Source organism: Athalia rosae, chromosome 4, assembly GCF_917208135.1.
Source record: "Athalia rosae chromosome 4, iyAthRosa1.1, whole genome shotgun sequence".
Taxonomy (NCBI): Eukaryota; Metazoa; Arthropoda; class Insecta; order Hymenoptera; family Athaliidae; genus Athalia; species Athalia rosae.
The window spans coordinates 16,625,827-16,638,627 of NC_064029.1; the positions used below are offsets into that span (position 1 = coordinate 16,625,827).

At 37.4% G+C, this 12,801-nt stretch overlaps 2 protein-coding genes across 4 annotated transcripts; both read right to left on the reverse strand.

Moving 5' to 3' along the window:
- Positions 1-6,875: 6,875 nt before the first annotated feature.
- On the reverse strand, positions 6,876-9,475 carry LOC105693764 (glycoprotein-N-acetylgalactosamine 3-beta-galactosyltransferase 1-like). Its single transcript, XM_012413892.3, has 4 exons — positions 9,252-9,475; positions 8,005-9,024; positions 7,595-7,896; positions 6,876-7,456 (listed from the first exon to the last, which is right to left on the reverse strand). The coding sequence occupies exons 2-4, from the start codon at positions 8,879-8,881 to the stop codon at positions 7,244-7,246; spliced, it is 1,392 nt and encodes a 463-aa protein (XP_012269315.2). The 5' UTR covers positions 8,882-9,024; positions 9,252-9,475; the 3' UTR covers positions 6,876-7,243.
- A 328-nt stretch (positions 9,476-9,803) lies between these two features.
- On the reverse strand, positions 9,804-12,794 carry LOC105693811 (tumor protein p63-regulated gene 1-like protein). Of its 3 annotated transcripts, none has more exons than XM_012413990.4 (7): positions 12,658-12,794; positions 12,404-12,543; positions 11,525-11,732; positions 11,229-11,405; positions 10,916-11,023; positions 10,408-10,541; positions 9,804-10,335 (listed from the first exon to the last, which is right to left on the reverse strand). In XM_012413990.4, the coding sequence occupies exons 2-7, from the start codon at positions 12,516-12,518 to the stop codon at positions 10,148-10,150; spliced, it is 930 nt and encodes a 309-aa protein (XP_012269413.2). In that variant the 5' UTR covers positions 12,519-12,543; positions 12,658-12,794; the 3' UTR covers positions 9,804-10,147. The 3 variants fall into 3 exon arrangements, with proteins under 3 accessions (XP_012269413.2, XP_020712503.2, XP_012269415.2); XM_020856844.3 differs by having other exon boundaries at positions 12,404-12,532; positions 12,658-12,741; XM_012413992.4 differs by lacking the exon at positions 10,916-11,023 and having other exon boundaries at positions 12,404-12,733.
- Between the last annotated feature and the right edge of the window lie 7 nt (positions 12,795-12,801).

Sequence of the window (12,801 nt, forward strand, 5' to 3'; positions counted from 1 at the left end):
GTGGTGCTCCTCTGAAGAGTCCTCTCAAAATTACAAACTTAGAAAATACGAATTAAATCTAGACTGGAAGGTATCCTCTTCATAGCTTGTGATGAATCGTTGTTGCTTCTCTGAAGATTCCTCTTGAACATTTGAACTTACAGATTACAAATTGAATCTAGACTTAAAAGTATCCTCTTCATAGCTTGTGGAGAATCGTTGTTGCTCCTCTGAAGAGTCCCCTCGAAAATACAAACTTAGAAAATACGAAATTAATCTAGACTTAAAAGTATCCTCTTCATAGCTTGTGGAAGATCGTTGTTACTTCTTTGAAGAGTCCTCTTGGATATTTAAACTTAGAGATTACAAATTAAATCTAGACCTAAAGGTAGCCTCTTCATAGCTTGTGGAGAATCGTTGGTGCTCCTCTGAAGAGTCCTCTTGAGATGATAAACTTAGAAAATACAAATTAAATCTAGACTTAAAAGTATCCTCTTGATAGCTTGTGGAGAATCGTTGGTGCTCCTCTGAAGAGTCCTCTCGAAAATACAAACTTAGAAAATACAAATTAAATCTAGACTTAAGGGTATCCTCTTCATAGCTTGTGACGAATCGTTGTTGCTTCTCCTGAGAGTCCTTTTGGATATTTGAACTTAGAGATTACAAAATAAATCTAGACCTAAAGGTATCCTCTTCATAGCTTGTGGAGAATCGTTGGTGCTCCTCTGAAGAGTCCTCTCGAAAATACAAACTTAGAGAATACAACATTAATCTAGACTTAAAAGTATCCTCTTCATAGCTTGTGGAAAATCGTTGTTACTTCTTCGCAGAGTCCTCTTGGATATTTAAACATAGTGATTACAAATTAAATCTAGACTTAAAAGTATCCTCTTCATAGCTTGTGGAAGATCGTTGTTACTTCTGCGAAGAGTCCTCTTGGAAATTTAAACTTAGAGATTACAAATTAAATCTAGACCTGAAGGTATCCTCTTGATAGCTTGTGGAGAATCGTTGGTGCTCCTCTGAAGAGTCCTCTCAAAATTACAAACTTAGAAAATACGAATTAAATCTAGACTGGAAGGTATCCTCTTCATAGCTTGTGATGAATCGTTGTTGCTTCTCTGAAGATTCCTCTTGAACATTTGAACTTACAGATTACAAATTGAATCTAGACTTAAAAGTATCCTCTTCATAGCTTGTGGAGAATCGTTGTTGCTCCTCTGAAGAGTCCCCTCGAAAATACAAACTTAGAAAATACGAAATTAATCTAGACTTAAAAGTATCCTCTTCATAGCTTGTGGAAGATCGTTGTTACTTCTTCGAAGAGTCCTCTTGGATATTTAAACTTAGAGATTACAAATTAAATCTAGACCTCAAGGTAGCCTCTTCATAGCTTGTGGAGAATCGTTGGTGCTCCTCTGAAGAGTCCTCTCAAAATTACAAACTTAGAAAATACGAATTAAATCTAGACTGGAAGGTATCCTCTTCATAGCTTGTGATGAATCGTTGTTGCTTCTCTGAAGATTCCTCTTGAACATTTGAACTTACAAATTACAAATTGAATCTAGACTTAAAAGTATCCTCTTCATAGCTTGTGGAGAATCGTTGTTGCTCCTCTGAAGAGTCCCCTCGAAAATACAAACTTAGAAAATACGAAATTAATCTAGACTTAAAAGTATCCTCTTCATAGCTTGTGGAAGATCGTTGTTACTTCTTCGAAGAGTCCTCTTGGATATTTAAACTTAGAGATTACAAATTAAATCTAGACCTAAAGGTAGCCTCTTCATAGCTTGTGGAGAATCGTTGGTGCTCCTCTGAAGAGTCCTCTCAAAATTACAAACTTAGAAAATACGAATTAAATCTAGACTGGAAGGTATCCTCTTCATAGCTTGTGATGAATCGTTGTTGCTTCTCTGAAGATTCCTCTTGAACATTTGAACTTACAAATTACAAATTGAATCTAGACTTAAAAGTATCCTCTTCATAGCTTGTGGAGAATCGTTGTTGCTCCTCTGAAGAGTCCCCTCGAAAATACAAACTTAGAAAATACGAAATTAATCTAGACTTAAAAGTATCCTCTTCATAGCTTGTGGAAGATCGTTGTTACTTCTTCGAAGAGTCCTCTTGGATATTTAAACTTAGAGATTACAAATTAAATCTAGACCTAAAGGTAGCCTCTTCATAGCTTGTGGAGAATCGTTGGTGCTCCTCTGAAGAGTCCTCTCGAAAATACAAACTTAGAAAATACAAATTAAATCTAGACTTAAGGGTATCCTCTTCATAGCTTGTGACGAATCGTTGTTGCTTCTCCTGAGAGTCTTTTTGGATATTTGAACTTAGAGATTACAAAATAAATCTAGACCTAAAGGTATCCTCTTCATAGCTTGTGGAGAATCGTTGGTGCTCCTCTGAAGAGTCCTCTCGAAAATACAAACTTAGAGAATACAACATTAATCTAGACTTAAAAGTATCCTCTTCATAGCTTGTGGAAAATCGTTGTTACTTCTTCAAAGAGTCCTCTTGGATATTTAAACATAGTGATTACAAATTAAATCTAGACTTAAAAGTATCCTCTTCATAGCTTGTGGAAGATCGTTGTTACTTCTGCGAAGAGTCCTCTTGGAAATTTAAACTTAGAGATTACAAATTAAATCTAGACCTGAAGGTATCCTCTTGATAGCTTGTGGAGAATCGATGGTGCTTTTTTGAAGAGTCTCCTCGAAATTACAAACTTAGAAGATAAAAATTAAATCTAGACCTAAAGGTATCCTCTTCATAGCTTGTGAAGAATCGTTGTTGCCTCTCTGTAGAGTCCTCTCGAAAATACTAACTTAAAAAATACAAATCAAATCTAGACCCAAAGGTAGCCTCTTCATAGATAGTTAACAAAACTCATTAGATAATTAATACAGTCTGAGCCCAAGAGTACTCTCGCTTTCTCGCGCGAGTCCGCGATGATCATGTTTCGATAATTCGTCTTTTTCCGAGAATACAAAACTTATGAAATAATTATTCTAGTCGGAGCCTAAATATATTGCCTATTGACTCTCAGTCTTGCAGCTTCGATAATCTCTTCAATTTTGTGGATACAAGACTAATGAGATAATTATGCGAATCTGAACGTCAAATCATATCTTCGAAGTTACTCTCTCTCTGAGGTCGCGATTTTGACGACTGATGTATTTTCGAATGAAAAACATGAAAGAAAGCAATCTTTACCCGTGGTCAGTCGACAAAACACCGTCTCATATAGGCTTCAAAATATTGATGAGATTGTCGCTTATTACGTCGTGGTTTTCCAGAGGAGAAACCTTGCTCGCTCAGTCGACCTGAAACCCACAGCAAAACGGATTAGTAAGAGAATCATGACGATGCGACAATCGTTCTTATCCGAGGACTTCATCACCGAAGACCTCGCTCACTCGGAGACCTGAAACACGCAGCATTTCGGATTAGATTGAGATACTCATGGAAAACATAAATTTTCTAATCTGAGATCTCTGGTAGGCTCAATCCTCTCACTCGACGACCTGAAACATACAGCAGTGAAATGTGAGTATGTGGTAAAATAAAGTGCAAAGTTTCGAGTCCGAACTCTAATGGCAAGCTTGCTCGGAGTCTTTATCTACTCACACGCATGCATCAAACGATGAGAGATAAGTATTCGACACGACGATCGAATGAAAGAAAAAGGAGGAAAGGAAAATAAATAAAATAGAGATAGAGAAAATTAGTGGCACGGCGGTCGGCGATCCTCTTCCAGATGATGGCTTCAGGCGCAGCATCTTTCCTCATTTCTGTACTCCACGTTAGCACAGAGAGAAGAAAGAGCATCTTACCCAGTCCAACAATCGCATAGCTATTATGTTGGTTTATTTCCAAGACAAGACTCGCGAACAATACAAACTTTCAAGATGTTTGTACCGAAGTAGGCATGTTTTGCTATACTGAATTCAATATTGGGAACAATTGCGATTGAAGGACGCTGTGAAACGAAGGAACATCACGGCTTATGAATTACCTTCCTACCCGTTCGCAGTTCCTGCCTACCCTCATTTTTCTAGGCCCCCTCAACCCGACAAGCGATCTGATCGAACCATGGCATTGAAACCAGCGTTCCCAAGCCAGTCTCAATCCAGGATTTTCTTAAATATTAACGCACATATAATCCAACCCACACACAGCACCCGGCCTACCCATTCCTACCTACATCCACCTATATCTAATTACGAAACTCATTTTCACCAACACACTCATTCTGTTCTTGTCAATCACACAACGTGGTTCAGGACTTACTTTGTTGGTTTTCACTGTAGGGGAAGAACGGGTCAGTACATCCTATTTCAAGATTGCTGGCTCTGAGTTGACTTTGAAATCAAGAATAAACTTCCAATATAGTTTATTATAGTTAGAATCAGAACTAAGCCACGTATGACCAAAATCATATAATGATTGAATCGACTTCTTTCACTGATCAATTTAAAGAGACCAAACAGCTCGACTACATTAAAACATTGTTTGAAAATTTCACAATCTATACTGGGAACTCAAACTAACGTTTTCAATTCTAAAATAATACACATAAATGAACATTGGTACCGCCATGCCACAAAGAGCAAAGATTGAGGAAAGATAGATAGCAAATCAAACGCATGCGACTTGCCAACTCTGCCGAAGGTGAATTTCTTCTTCTGGATTCACTGCATTCTGGAGCCGGTCCTCATCACGTATCACACTCTTCGCATCTGCTTGTTCAGCCTTTGTTGCAAACACATCTTCAACATGTAAAACTCAGTATCCAAGTCGCAGCACTCAAGCCTAATGTCAGCTTTCCAGTGTCAATTTTTCCTTCCACGGATGCCAAACTACACCAAGCACACTCTACAAATTGCAAGAAACAGTGTCAATTAGGTTTCGATATCATTCCAACTGTCACAATCTGTTGACCATTATCGACAACTCCTGATTCTAACAATAATGATCTATGTAATTGACTGCATCATCTTTGAGTAATTACTCACCACTATCACATTGTCGGATACATCTAGCTCAACGTCCCCTGTTCTTTCTGTCAATTCATTCACAAGTTTGTTGTCCACTGTAGTGAACATCATCTGGAAGAATCATGCAATTGATGACGATTCAGAATTCTCATAGGTATCGTCAGCATGTGTGTTGAACACAGATAACAGCGATCGACAGATGCTGTGAATCGTGAAAACTACTTACCACATTCCTCAACAGACACATGCGGTGAGAACAACTTCTCTGGAATTGCCTTGGACACATGTATTGGCAGCAAACATCCTCGCTATGGTCCGATTTGATTGCTGCACAAAAAGATAGAATGCATTAGAACCCACCTTGAGAATGATCGGAAGCAGACTTCGCTTCATATGTTGGTTGTTGACGATAGTTAGCTTCCAATAGTTGGGCATGAAATTTACACGATGAGATGCGATAGAATATAAGCTCAGTGTTTGACAATACCTATTTGAACATGCTCGAAAGCATTTTTTTTCGCGCTACTTCACCTCAACACTGCCACCTAGCACCATGTGACGCACTGGCGTTGTGGGATTCCCGCTCGATTGACTCGTTCATTAGAATACAACCAAACCACGACGGCATAAGCTATGAACACCGAGCATACTATTTTGCCAGATAATCCTCAAGTTTCCTACTCTAGATTTCGGTGTAACTCAAATTTTGCTGATTCAACAGATCGCGGGCGGCCCTCCTCGGGCCGCAGCCGGGCAAGCTATTACCCAACCAACAAATTACATGGGAAATATGTGACTCCCATATCTGCCACATGCCCTGATACTCCGATTCAACTTGCAAACATCAAGAACAGCTTTTTATCACGAATACCTAATAAAAACCTAATCTGATGGGCTTAAATGTTTGCGCCGCCATTTTGTCACCCCGCGAATTCGGGGTTCACGTAATCAAGAGCACAGAGACCAACCAACGACTATGTGATACATCTAATATGTCTAATATTACTCACTCAAACAACGCTGCTCAGCTCACACTCGTCACAATACGATCAAGGCAGTTGTTGATCGATAATTTGTCACAATTCGGCTTCGGGGACAAGATATTTCAACAATAAGACCGTAAAAAAGTCGGAGCGACGTGCTGGCGAACGGCATCCCAGAAATTTCCACAAAACGATGCCAGTCGTCCGATCGGCAATTGTTTTCCGCGCTATGCCCGACCAGTCAGCGAACGTTTCAAAAATGCACACACGCAAAACAACTCTGATTCTTCAACCCAATTCATATTCAACGCATCATTCAGATATTCACGACGTAAATTCTCTCACCCCACGCGCTTAGCATTCGCGTGTTTGGCGACCGACCAACCCCTCACCACAATCACAGCATTTTCAATATTTACTCACTTATCCTCCGCTAGCAGCTTCAGGGAGAGAATTCGTATCAATTTAGCATCGTTTGCAAACTTTTTCAAAAACAAAACTCTCTAATTAGTCAGAGCATCGTTTTTACTAACCGTCATGGTCCTGGATCCCACAAAGACGCGATCGCGTGATGTTCATTTGTTGGCGCGCTTCAACGTTATTTGTCGTTCACCTTGTACTCGCGTCCAATCACTGGTCGAATCGTTGCGCTCCCGCTTCGAATTTAAATGATCTTCCCTACGGATTTACTACAAGCGTTTACAAGCGATAACAAAATGCCAAATATTCTGAGTGATCGCCGTCAAAAATGCTGTCTGCACTTATCGCCACTCACATGATTTTTTAACAACATTACCTCAGAAGCTTCCTAGTATGGTTCTTAGGGTCTAAGGTATGCTTGGGCTAAATCCGATACTATAAAAATTTTTGTTGGATAATCTAACTTCATAAAAATAATAATAGAGCTGCATTGTGCTAAACGTTGCTAGTTTTTTTTTCATTGATATAAATACACAAACAGTAGAAATTCACAAATAATACAATAAATATCGTATACCCATATTGTCTGTACCATTTATATCGCAACCTGACACAACCAACTAATATGTAGCCATGGGTATTCGATACTGATGAAATATTACCTGAAACTGATCAATAGACATTCTCGTGACCTTTGCCATTCGTAAGTCAAGTCATTATTGCAGGTACATATGATGTAAGTAGTACGCGTACTTTAAGGAATATAATAATTACTACTTATCACCCTGACGCAGCAGAGACTGATAAAACGCACCATATATACACATAATACAATGATGAAAATAGTATATTTATATATCAACTTAAAGAAGAGTTAGCTTTTTCCAACTTTCTTTCAGCTTCATATGCCGTCAGTAAAGAACTTAATACGTCAGGCATATTCTTGTAAGTGTTCCTAATGAACTTTTCTGGCTCAGAGTAACGGTCTCGCCAAATATCATAGTAACGTTGGCTGGATATGTCACTCAAATTCGTGATGTTGAATTCTTCCTTCAGTATCACTTTCCACATCTAAAATTACAAAATTAGTCGGTTTTCTAGATGCAGTTCGTTTCCGCGAATGGAAATGATCCCAACGGCATTTTAAACAGATTAATAGTGCTATAGTCAGGATAACAAAAAATTGAAAATATAGTATTACAATCTCACCTCTGGATCTGGTATTTCTGTAGGAGCTGAATAGTGTCCAAAAGTCCGATCAACCAGATAAATGTTGAGCCGATAAATTAGGTAATATAAATTGTACATTTTATCTGCCTCTCCTGCACTGAACGTTATGGATTTAGACGAACAGCAGCTAGGACCTATGGGGTATAAAGCATGTGTCCAATATCTACCAGACTTAGCTACCCCCCACAGAAGAATTTGTAGCGAGTAACCATGGAAAGTGCCACTTAAATTTTTATCCCTAGTGTCTGAAGGAGTAATGCCCATTGATCCCAAATGTTTACCTGTAAAGGTAAAAGTTGAAATTACGAATAGTGAGCGACTAGTTATTGCTACATCAAACAGAATATTCATACAAATCTTATAATTTCATATTCCAAAATGACACTAACCAAGATAGTAATCCTCTTGTTTCCAGTATTTACCGCCAGTAGCACATTTATCTCTGGTGTTGAAGTTTGTTGCAATTTTTGCCAAGGCACGTTTACTGAGGACATAGCCAGCTTGTGCTACATTGTAAGCCTGGCCCCATAGAGTAACTGGATGACCTAAGTAATAACTATTTTCAAAATCCATCGAAGCTACCAGGTACCTTAAGTTTTCTGGTATAACCATTGTATCATCTTTTACGAAAATCACCCATTCTATTCTGTTGTTTGTATCAGTGCCAGTGAGTTTACTATTATTCAAACTCTTTTTCCAGATATGGCGTATAGACTCACAGAGTAATTGCCATGAAGATGTAAGCTTTATATCAAAGTTTATAACAGGAATATCCTGATCCTGCCTATCAGCTGCAAAATAATATATGTTGTTGCAGTGAGGGGCCCAAGTATCTCTAATGGATCGTGCGAGTTTTATCTTATTAACAAATATCGCGCAAGTTATATGAATTCTAGATTTCAGCCAGTCTGCTTCCAAGAGCAGGCTCTTGGTTGTTACTGCTGACAATTTTTTGCCATAGACCAGTTCATCCATATTCACTCTAGATAATTTTACATTTTGAAGCTGTAGCCATTTCTGATACGTAGACTTCTGGATTACTTTGGATAAATCGTTCTTTTCTTGTTTCTCCAAAGTAATGTATCCCTCATAATTTTCATTCTTAGTGTCACTTGGCAATTTAATTGCTTTTGCACTGCAAGCTGCTTCATCAGTTATAAGATCTTCTGCTAACATCAACAGTAAAGCAAGGACTCCACCAATGATAAAACCAAACAAAAACACTGCTTTCGTTTTTATCAAAATTAACATTTCGATGAGTGGCATGGGATTCCCCCAACTCTCTCTGTTCTCCCAATTGCTTTAAATGTATAGGCTTGAGAAACCATTTGAATATGAAATCATCTTGTGCTTTCAAGCAGAGTGGGTCTTAGGAAGCGCTTGAGCTCTCCCAGTTTCCAATTCTCTTCCTATGAAGAAAATATACATATCTACATATATAAATGGGTTAGTGTATAAAGGTTTGATTCTTATTTTGCCTATTGAATTATTCCATCCGGATTCTCTAACGAGTACTCGTATATTCGTTGAAATGAAAGATGAAATCTCCACAGATCTCATTGTCAGTAGGATATATTCATAAATCGTGCTTGTGGAAGCAAACACCTGTTGAATAATGTCCTAAAAATAAACTAACCTTGCAAGATGTAAATCAGCAGAAGAAAATTTTGAACAGATCTATTTCGCCAAATTTCTGATACTATAGATAAGTGAACTTGCATGATATGGCCAGTCCTTTGAATGCATCCAATATCAGAAATTCATAGCTAAATATTGTTGTGCTAATAAAACGCAAATGATCCGCAGTGGTGGTCAAATCGAAACAGGATTCATCCTTCAAATACATGTGTCATCTATTTAGCTCGTCTGCTAATAATGGGCACCAACCTCACCTAGATCTAGCGGGATTTTTCAAATGAAACTGTCACTAAGAAATGAAGTATTTTGAAATAGAACCCATTGAACTACCATAACATGTATTCATTTTATATATTTATATTATATTAATACCTGCATCAAAGGTGCAAGGTAGTACACAGTCAAAAAATAATATTTAAACTTTGTAAAACATTGACACTGTGATTGATCCACAAGGATAATTAGGTGATAATTATTGGAATTCTTTGTGATGTGTTTCCAATGGTATTAGTAAGAAAAGTCGTATGGAAATTTCAAAAAACGCGAGGAATCGTTTTTCAAGTGGGTATATTACAACTTCCCGATATACTATTGCATACATGAAGACATCAATGATTCATACTCTAATTAGCTACTTCTTCCTGGTATTTACCATCATTAGGTACATTTATACTATTATCGATGTGCGTACATCAAGTATTTGAACTTCTATGTTCATTGTGTAGACACAAAATATGATGGATTACTTATTTGAATTATTTTGTGTTAATTTATTAACATTACAAGTGATATTTATAAAAAAATTAATGATCATGTATACAACTCTCACGTAGTTTGATCGGAATCTTATAATTTGAAGCCAGAGAAAATTTCTCAAGAAGCCTTTCGAAAATATTAAAAACTAACTTTACCACGAATTTTAAAGAACCCTAATGCATTTCTATTGTGCAAAAGAGCCCCCAGCCCTAAATAATTTTCTAAGACGATTGAATTGGACACTACATGACAGTTTTCTGCAATTAAACTGAGAAGCGCAGCATGTAGCCCTTCGACATCGAATTTCATTTTCTCCGACTCTGTACCTACGAAATTTAATTGGTCATTGTCACAAAAGGAAATTGGTAAAAACAAAGAATAATTTCAGGTCAGTTTACCTTTATGCCAAAATAATGGATGGCTCGCAAACGTCATCCAAGGTATATTTCTGGCGAATGGGTTCCACTTTTTTTCTAGAGGTAAAGGCTTCCCTTTGTTCCACATCAATTGCAAGCCCACCATATTCCGGCTCCTGTCAAGAATTATTCTACCTTAGTACTACTATAAGTTCGTTGAGAAGCCCTTCTACAAGGCAATATAACATTAAAATAGCTTTCTTATGGACCTATTTATACGAGTAAAATACAATTACAAAAGCACGAAACTAATCCCCAGTTTATCTACCATGCATGATCATTAATTTTAATATTGTGATGCTAACTTGTCGAAGCAACAGTGGATAATAATTCACAAGCTTGGCATTCGTTGATGTGAAAAAATCAGGGACAAATTTGAATTTTCAGAGATCTTTAGAACGTGATTGGGATTAGGAGTACTAAAGATGCCCAATAGTGAGATATGTTAGCTACGTAAAAATCTGAGATTACATCCAACCAATGGATGTACCTAGATTCAAATTCCGCAATACTGGAACGTGCAGTAAAAGACGACCACTGTTGACGAACAGCATTATGAAAAACAGACGACACACCCTCTGCCAAGCCATTTAATCGTCTAGAAATGATTAAAGAAACTATTAAACATATTTTGTAATTATTTCCCTTTGGAATTAAAATGCTGCAACGCTTGCAGTTTCATGAAATGAAAGTAGCAATTGTGGTGATTCTAGAGAAAATATTTTTCTGCCGACAAGTTCAATATACAAATAGATTTCTCCAGAGTTAAACAACTGTTTATACGATCTGGATGTATGACTTACGGTACTAATGATGTTGGTGGATAAACAAGTTCACCATTCACCACTGTATCAATTTCAGGCAAAGGTACCCTGCCGTACTCCAATGTCTTGAGTGATATGAAGTCATATTTAATTGTGTACAAAGCATTTCTCGTCAGTAAAATAAGCCTTTCTTTCTCTGTGTCCCACAAACTGATCCTGGGAATCGTAGAAACATATAGAATGAAACCTTTTTATAAGTAGTCATGAACTTTATGGTCTGACATCTACTTAATAATTATTCTAGTCTAGTTATCATGATTGAGAGCATCACGTACTGTGTTAAAAGCCAACAGCCAATAACTTCTCCATCCGCATCCTTAATGAGAGTATGGGTGCAATCTTTTATCGCCCGTTCAACAACATCATTTCTGTCCGAAAAATAAGTGTGGGCATCAACACGTTTATATGGAATACTAGGAAGATTGTTTGTTATCGGAGTGGTTCCGGTTGCATTATTTATCACGGAATTTTCATTGTCCAAAGCTGGAATCAGAGGAGAAATAAAAAATATGAAGCACATCAAAAGGCAACGTAAAAATTTACAGATGAAATATAGTTTACAGGTAATGAAAAATTTTCATTGTTTGAGAAGAAAGATAACTGCTAGCAGATTTCAAACTGGATGATAACCCGATACTATTTTCATTATTCCACGTTGAATACCCATGCCGAACTACATCGAGCTTCTGCACCGAATTAGTAAATGTCTAGTTTTCATTTCATAGCCCATTGTTATATGCAAGACTGTAAATAAGACCCTTCACAATTTCTTGATCAAATATTTATACTTCATTAAAACACTACTGTTGAAATAATTGGTCACTCTGATCAACTAGGTTTACCATTATAGATTCTGCAAATAAATATAAAAAAAAACTTGTCATGAGTTAGGAATTGTCTGATTGTTGTATGGCAACCTAAGACTTGACGGCAAATATTTTTGACATATACATATAAAGCAAACATCTGCACAAAGACCATGTATTTGAATTCAACTCGCTGAATCGGTATTCGGTGTAGCTACTGTTTTTTACTAATTCAGTCAACGTTATAAACAAAAAAATAATCGAGCAAAAGTTGAACTCTGATGTTGATCCTTCGATGTGTCAGTAGCTGTACAATGAATTTAACACTTCCATCTCGATTGACATTACCAGTAGACAAAGACTGAGCTCGGTTCTCCTGAGCAGCTTCATTTTCCTTAGCGATTTGCAATGTCGCTCGTCCAAAGTCTACCGATGGTCCTTCGTCAAGGGAACTGTCATCCATTCCGAGGTTAGTTGCTGTAAATCGACTGATAACAAATGTGCCAGAGTCAAATCTGGTTCTCAATATGATATGATAACTACAAACTTTAAATTGTGACTATTGTACAATTCAATCAATTTGCTCTTTCCAAAATTTTTACCTAAAACCCAGCTCAGAAATTCCGAGGTCAGAAAAGTCGGAACGTAATCAGGTATTACCTGCAGAGCCACGCGATTTCGCGATGTCGACGCACTGCACCCTTAAAGAAGGCGCGTAATTGCAAAAAGACGAAAACTTGACCTAT

What these genes read in the sequence shown, in the direction of transcription:
- LOC105693764 (XM_012413892.3), bottom strand. Translation starts at nt 8,881, where the DNA reads ATGCCACTCATCGAAATGTTAATTTTGATAAAAACGAAAGCAGTGTTT. An exon ending in ACAAGAGGATTACTATCTTG is followed by an intron (nt 7,897 to 8,004) that starts GTTAGTGTCATT and finishes TTACCTTTACAG; the next exon opens with GTAAACATTTGGGATCAATG. An exon ending in CAGAAATACCAGATCCAGAG is followed by an intron (nt 7,457 to 7,594) that starts GTGAGATTGTAA and finishes TTGTAATTTTAG; the next exon opens with ATGTGGAAAGTGATACTGAA.
- LOC105693811 (XM_012413990.4), bottom strand. Translation starts at nt 12,518, where the DNA reads ATGGATGACAGTTCCCTTGACGAAGGACCATCGGTAGACTTTGGACGA. An exon ending in ATTGCGGAATTTGAATCTAG is followed by an intron (nt 10,542 to 10,915) that starts GTACATCCATTG and finishes AATTCTTGACAG; the next exon opens with GAGCCGGAATATGGTGGGCT. An exon ending in TCCATTATTTTGGCATAAAG is followed by an intron (nt 10,336 to 10,407) that starts GTAAACTGACCT and finishes TAAATTTCGTAG; the next exon opens with GTACAGAGTCGGAGAAAATG.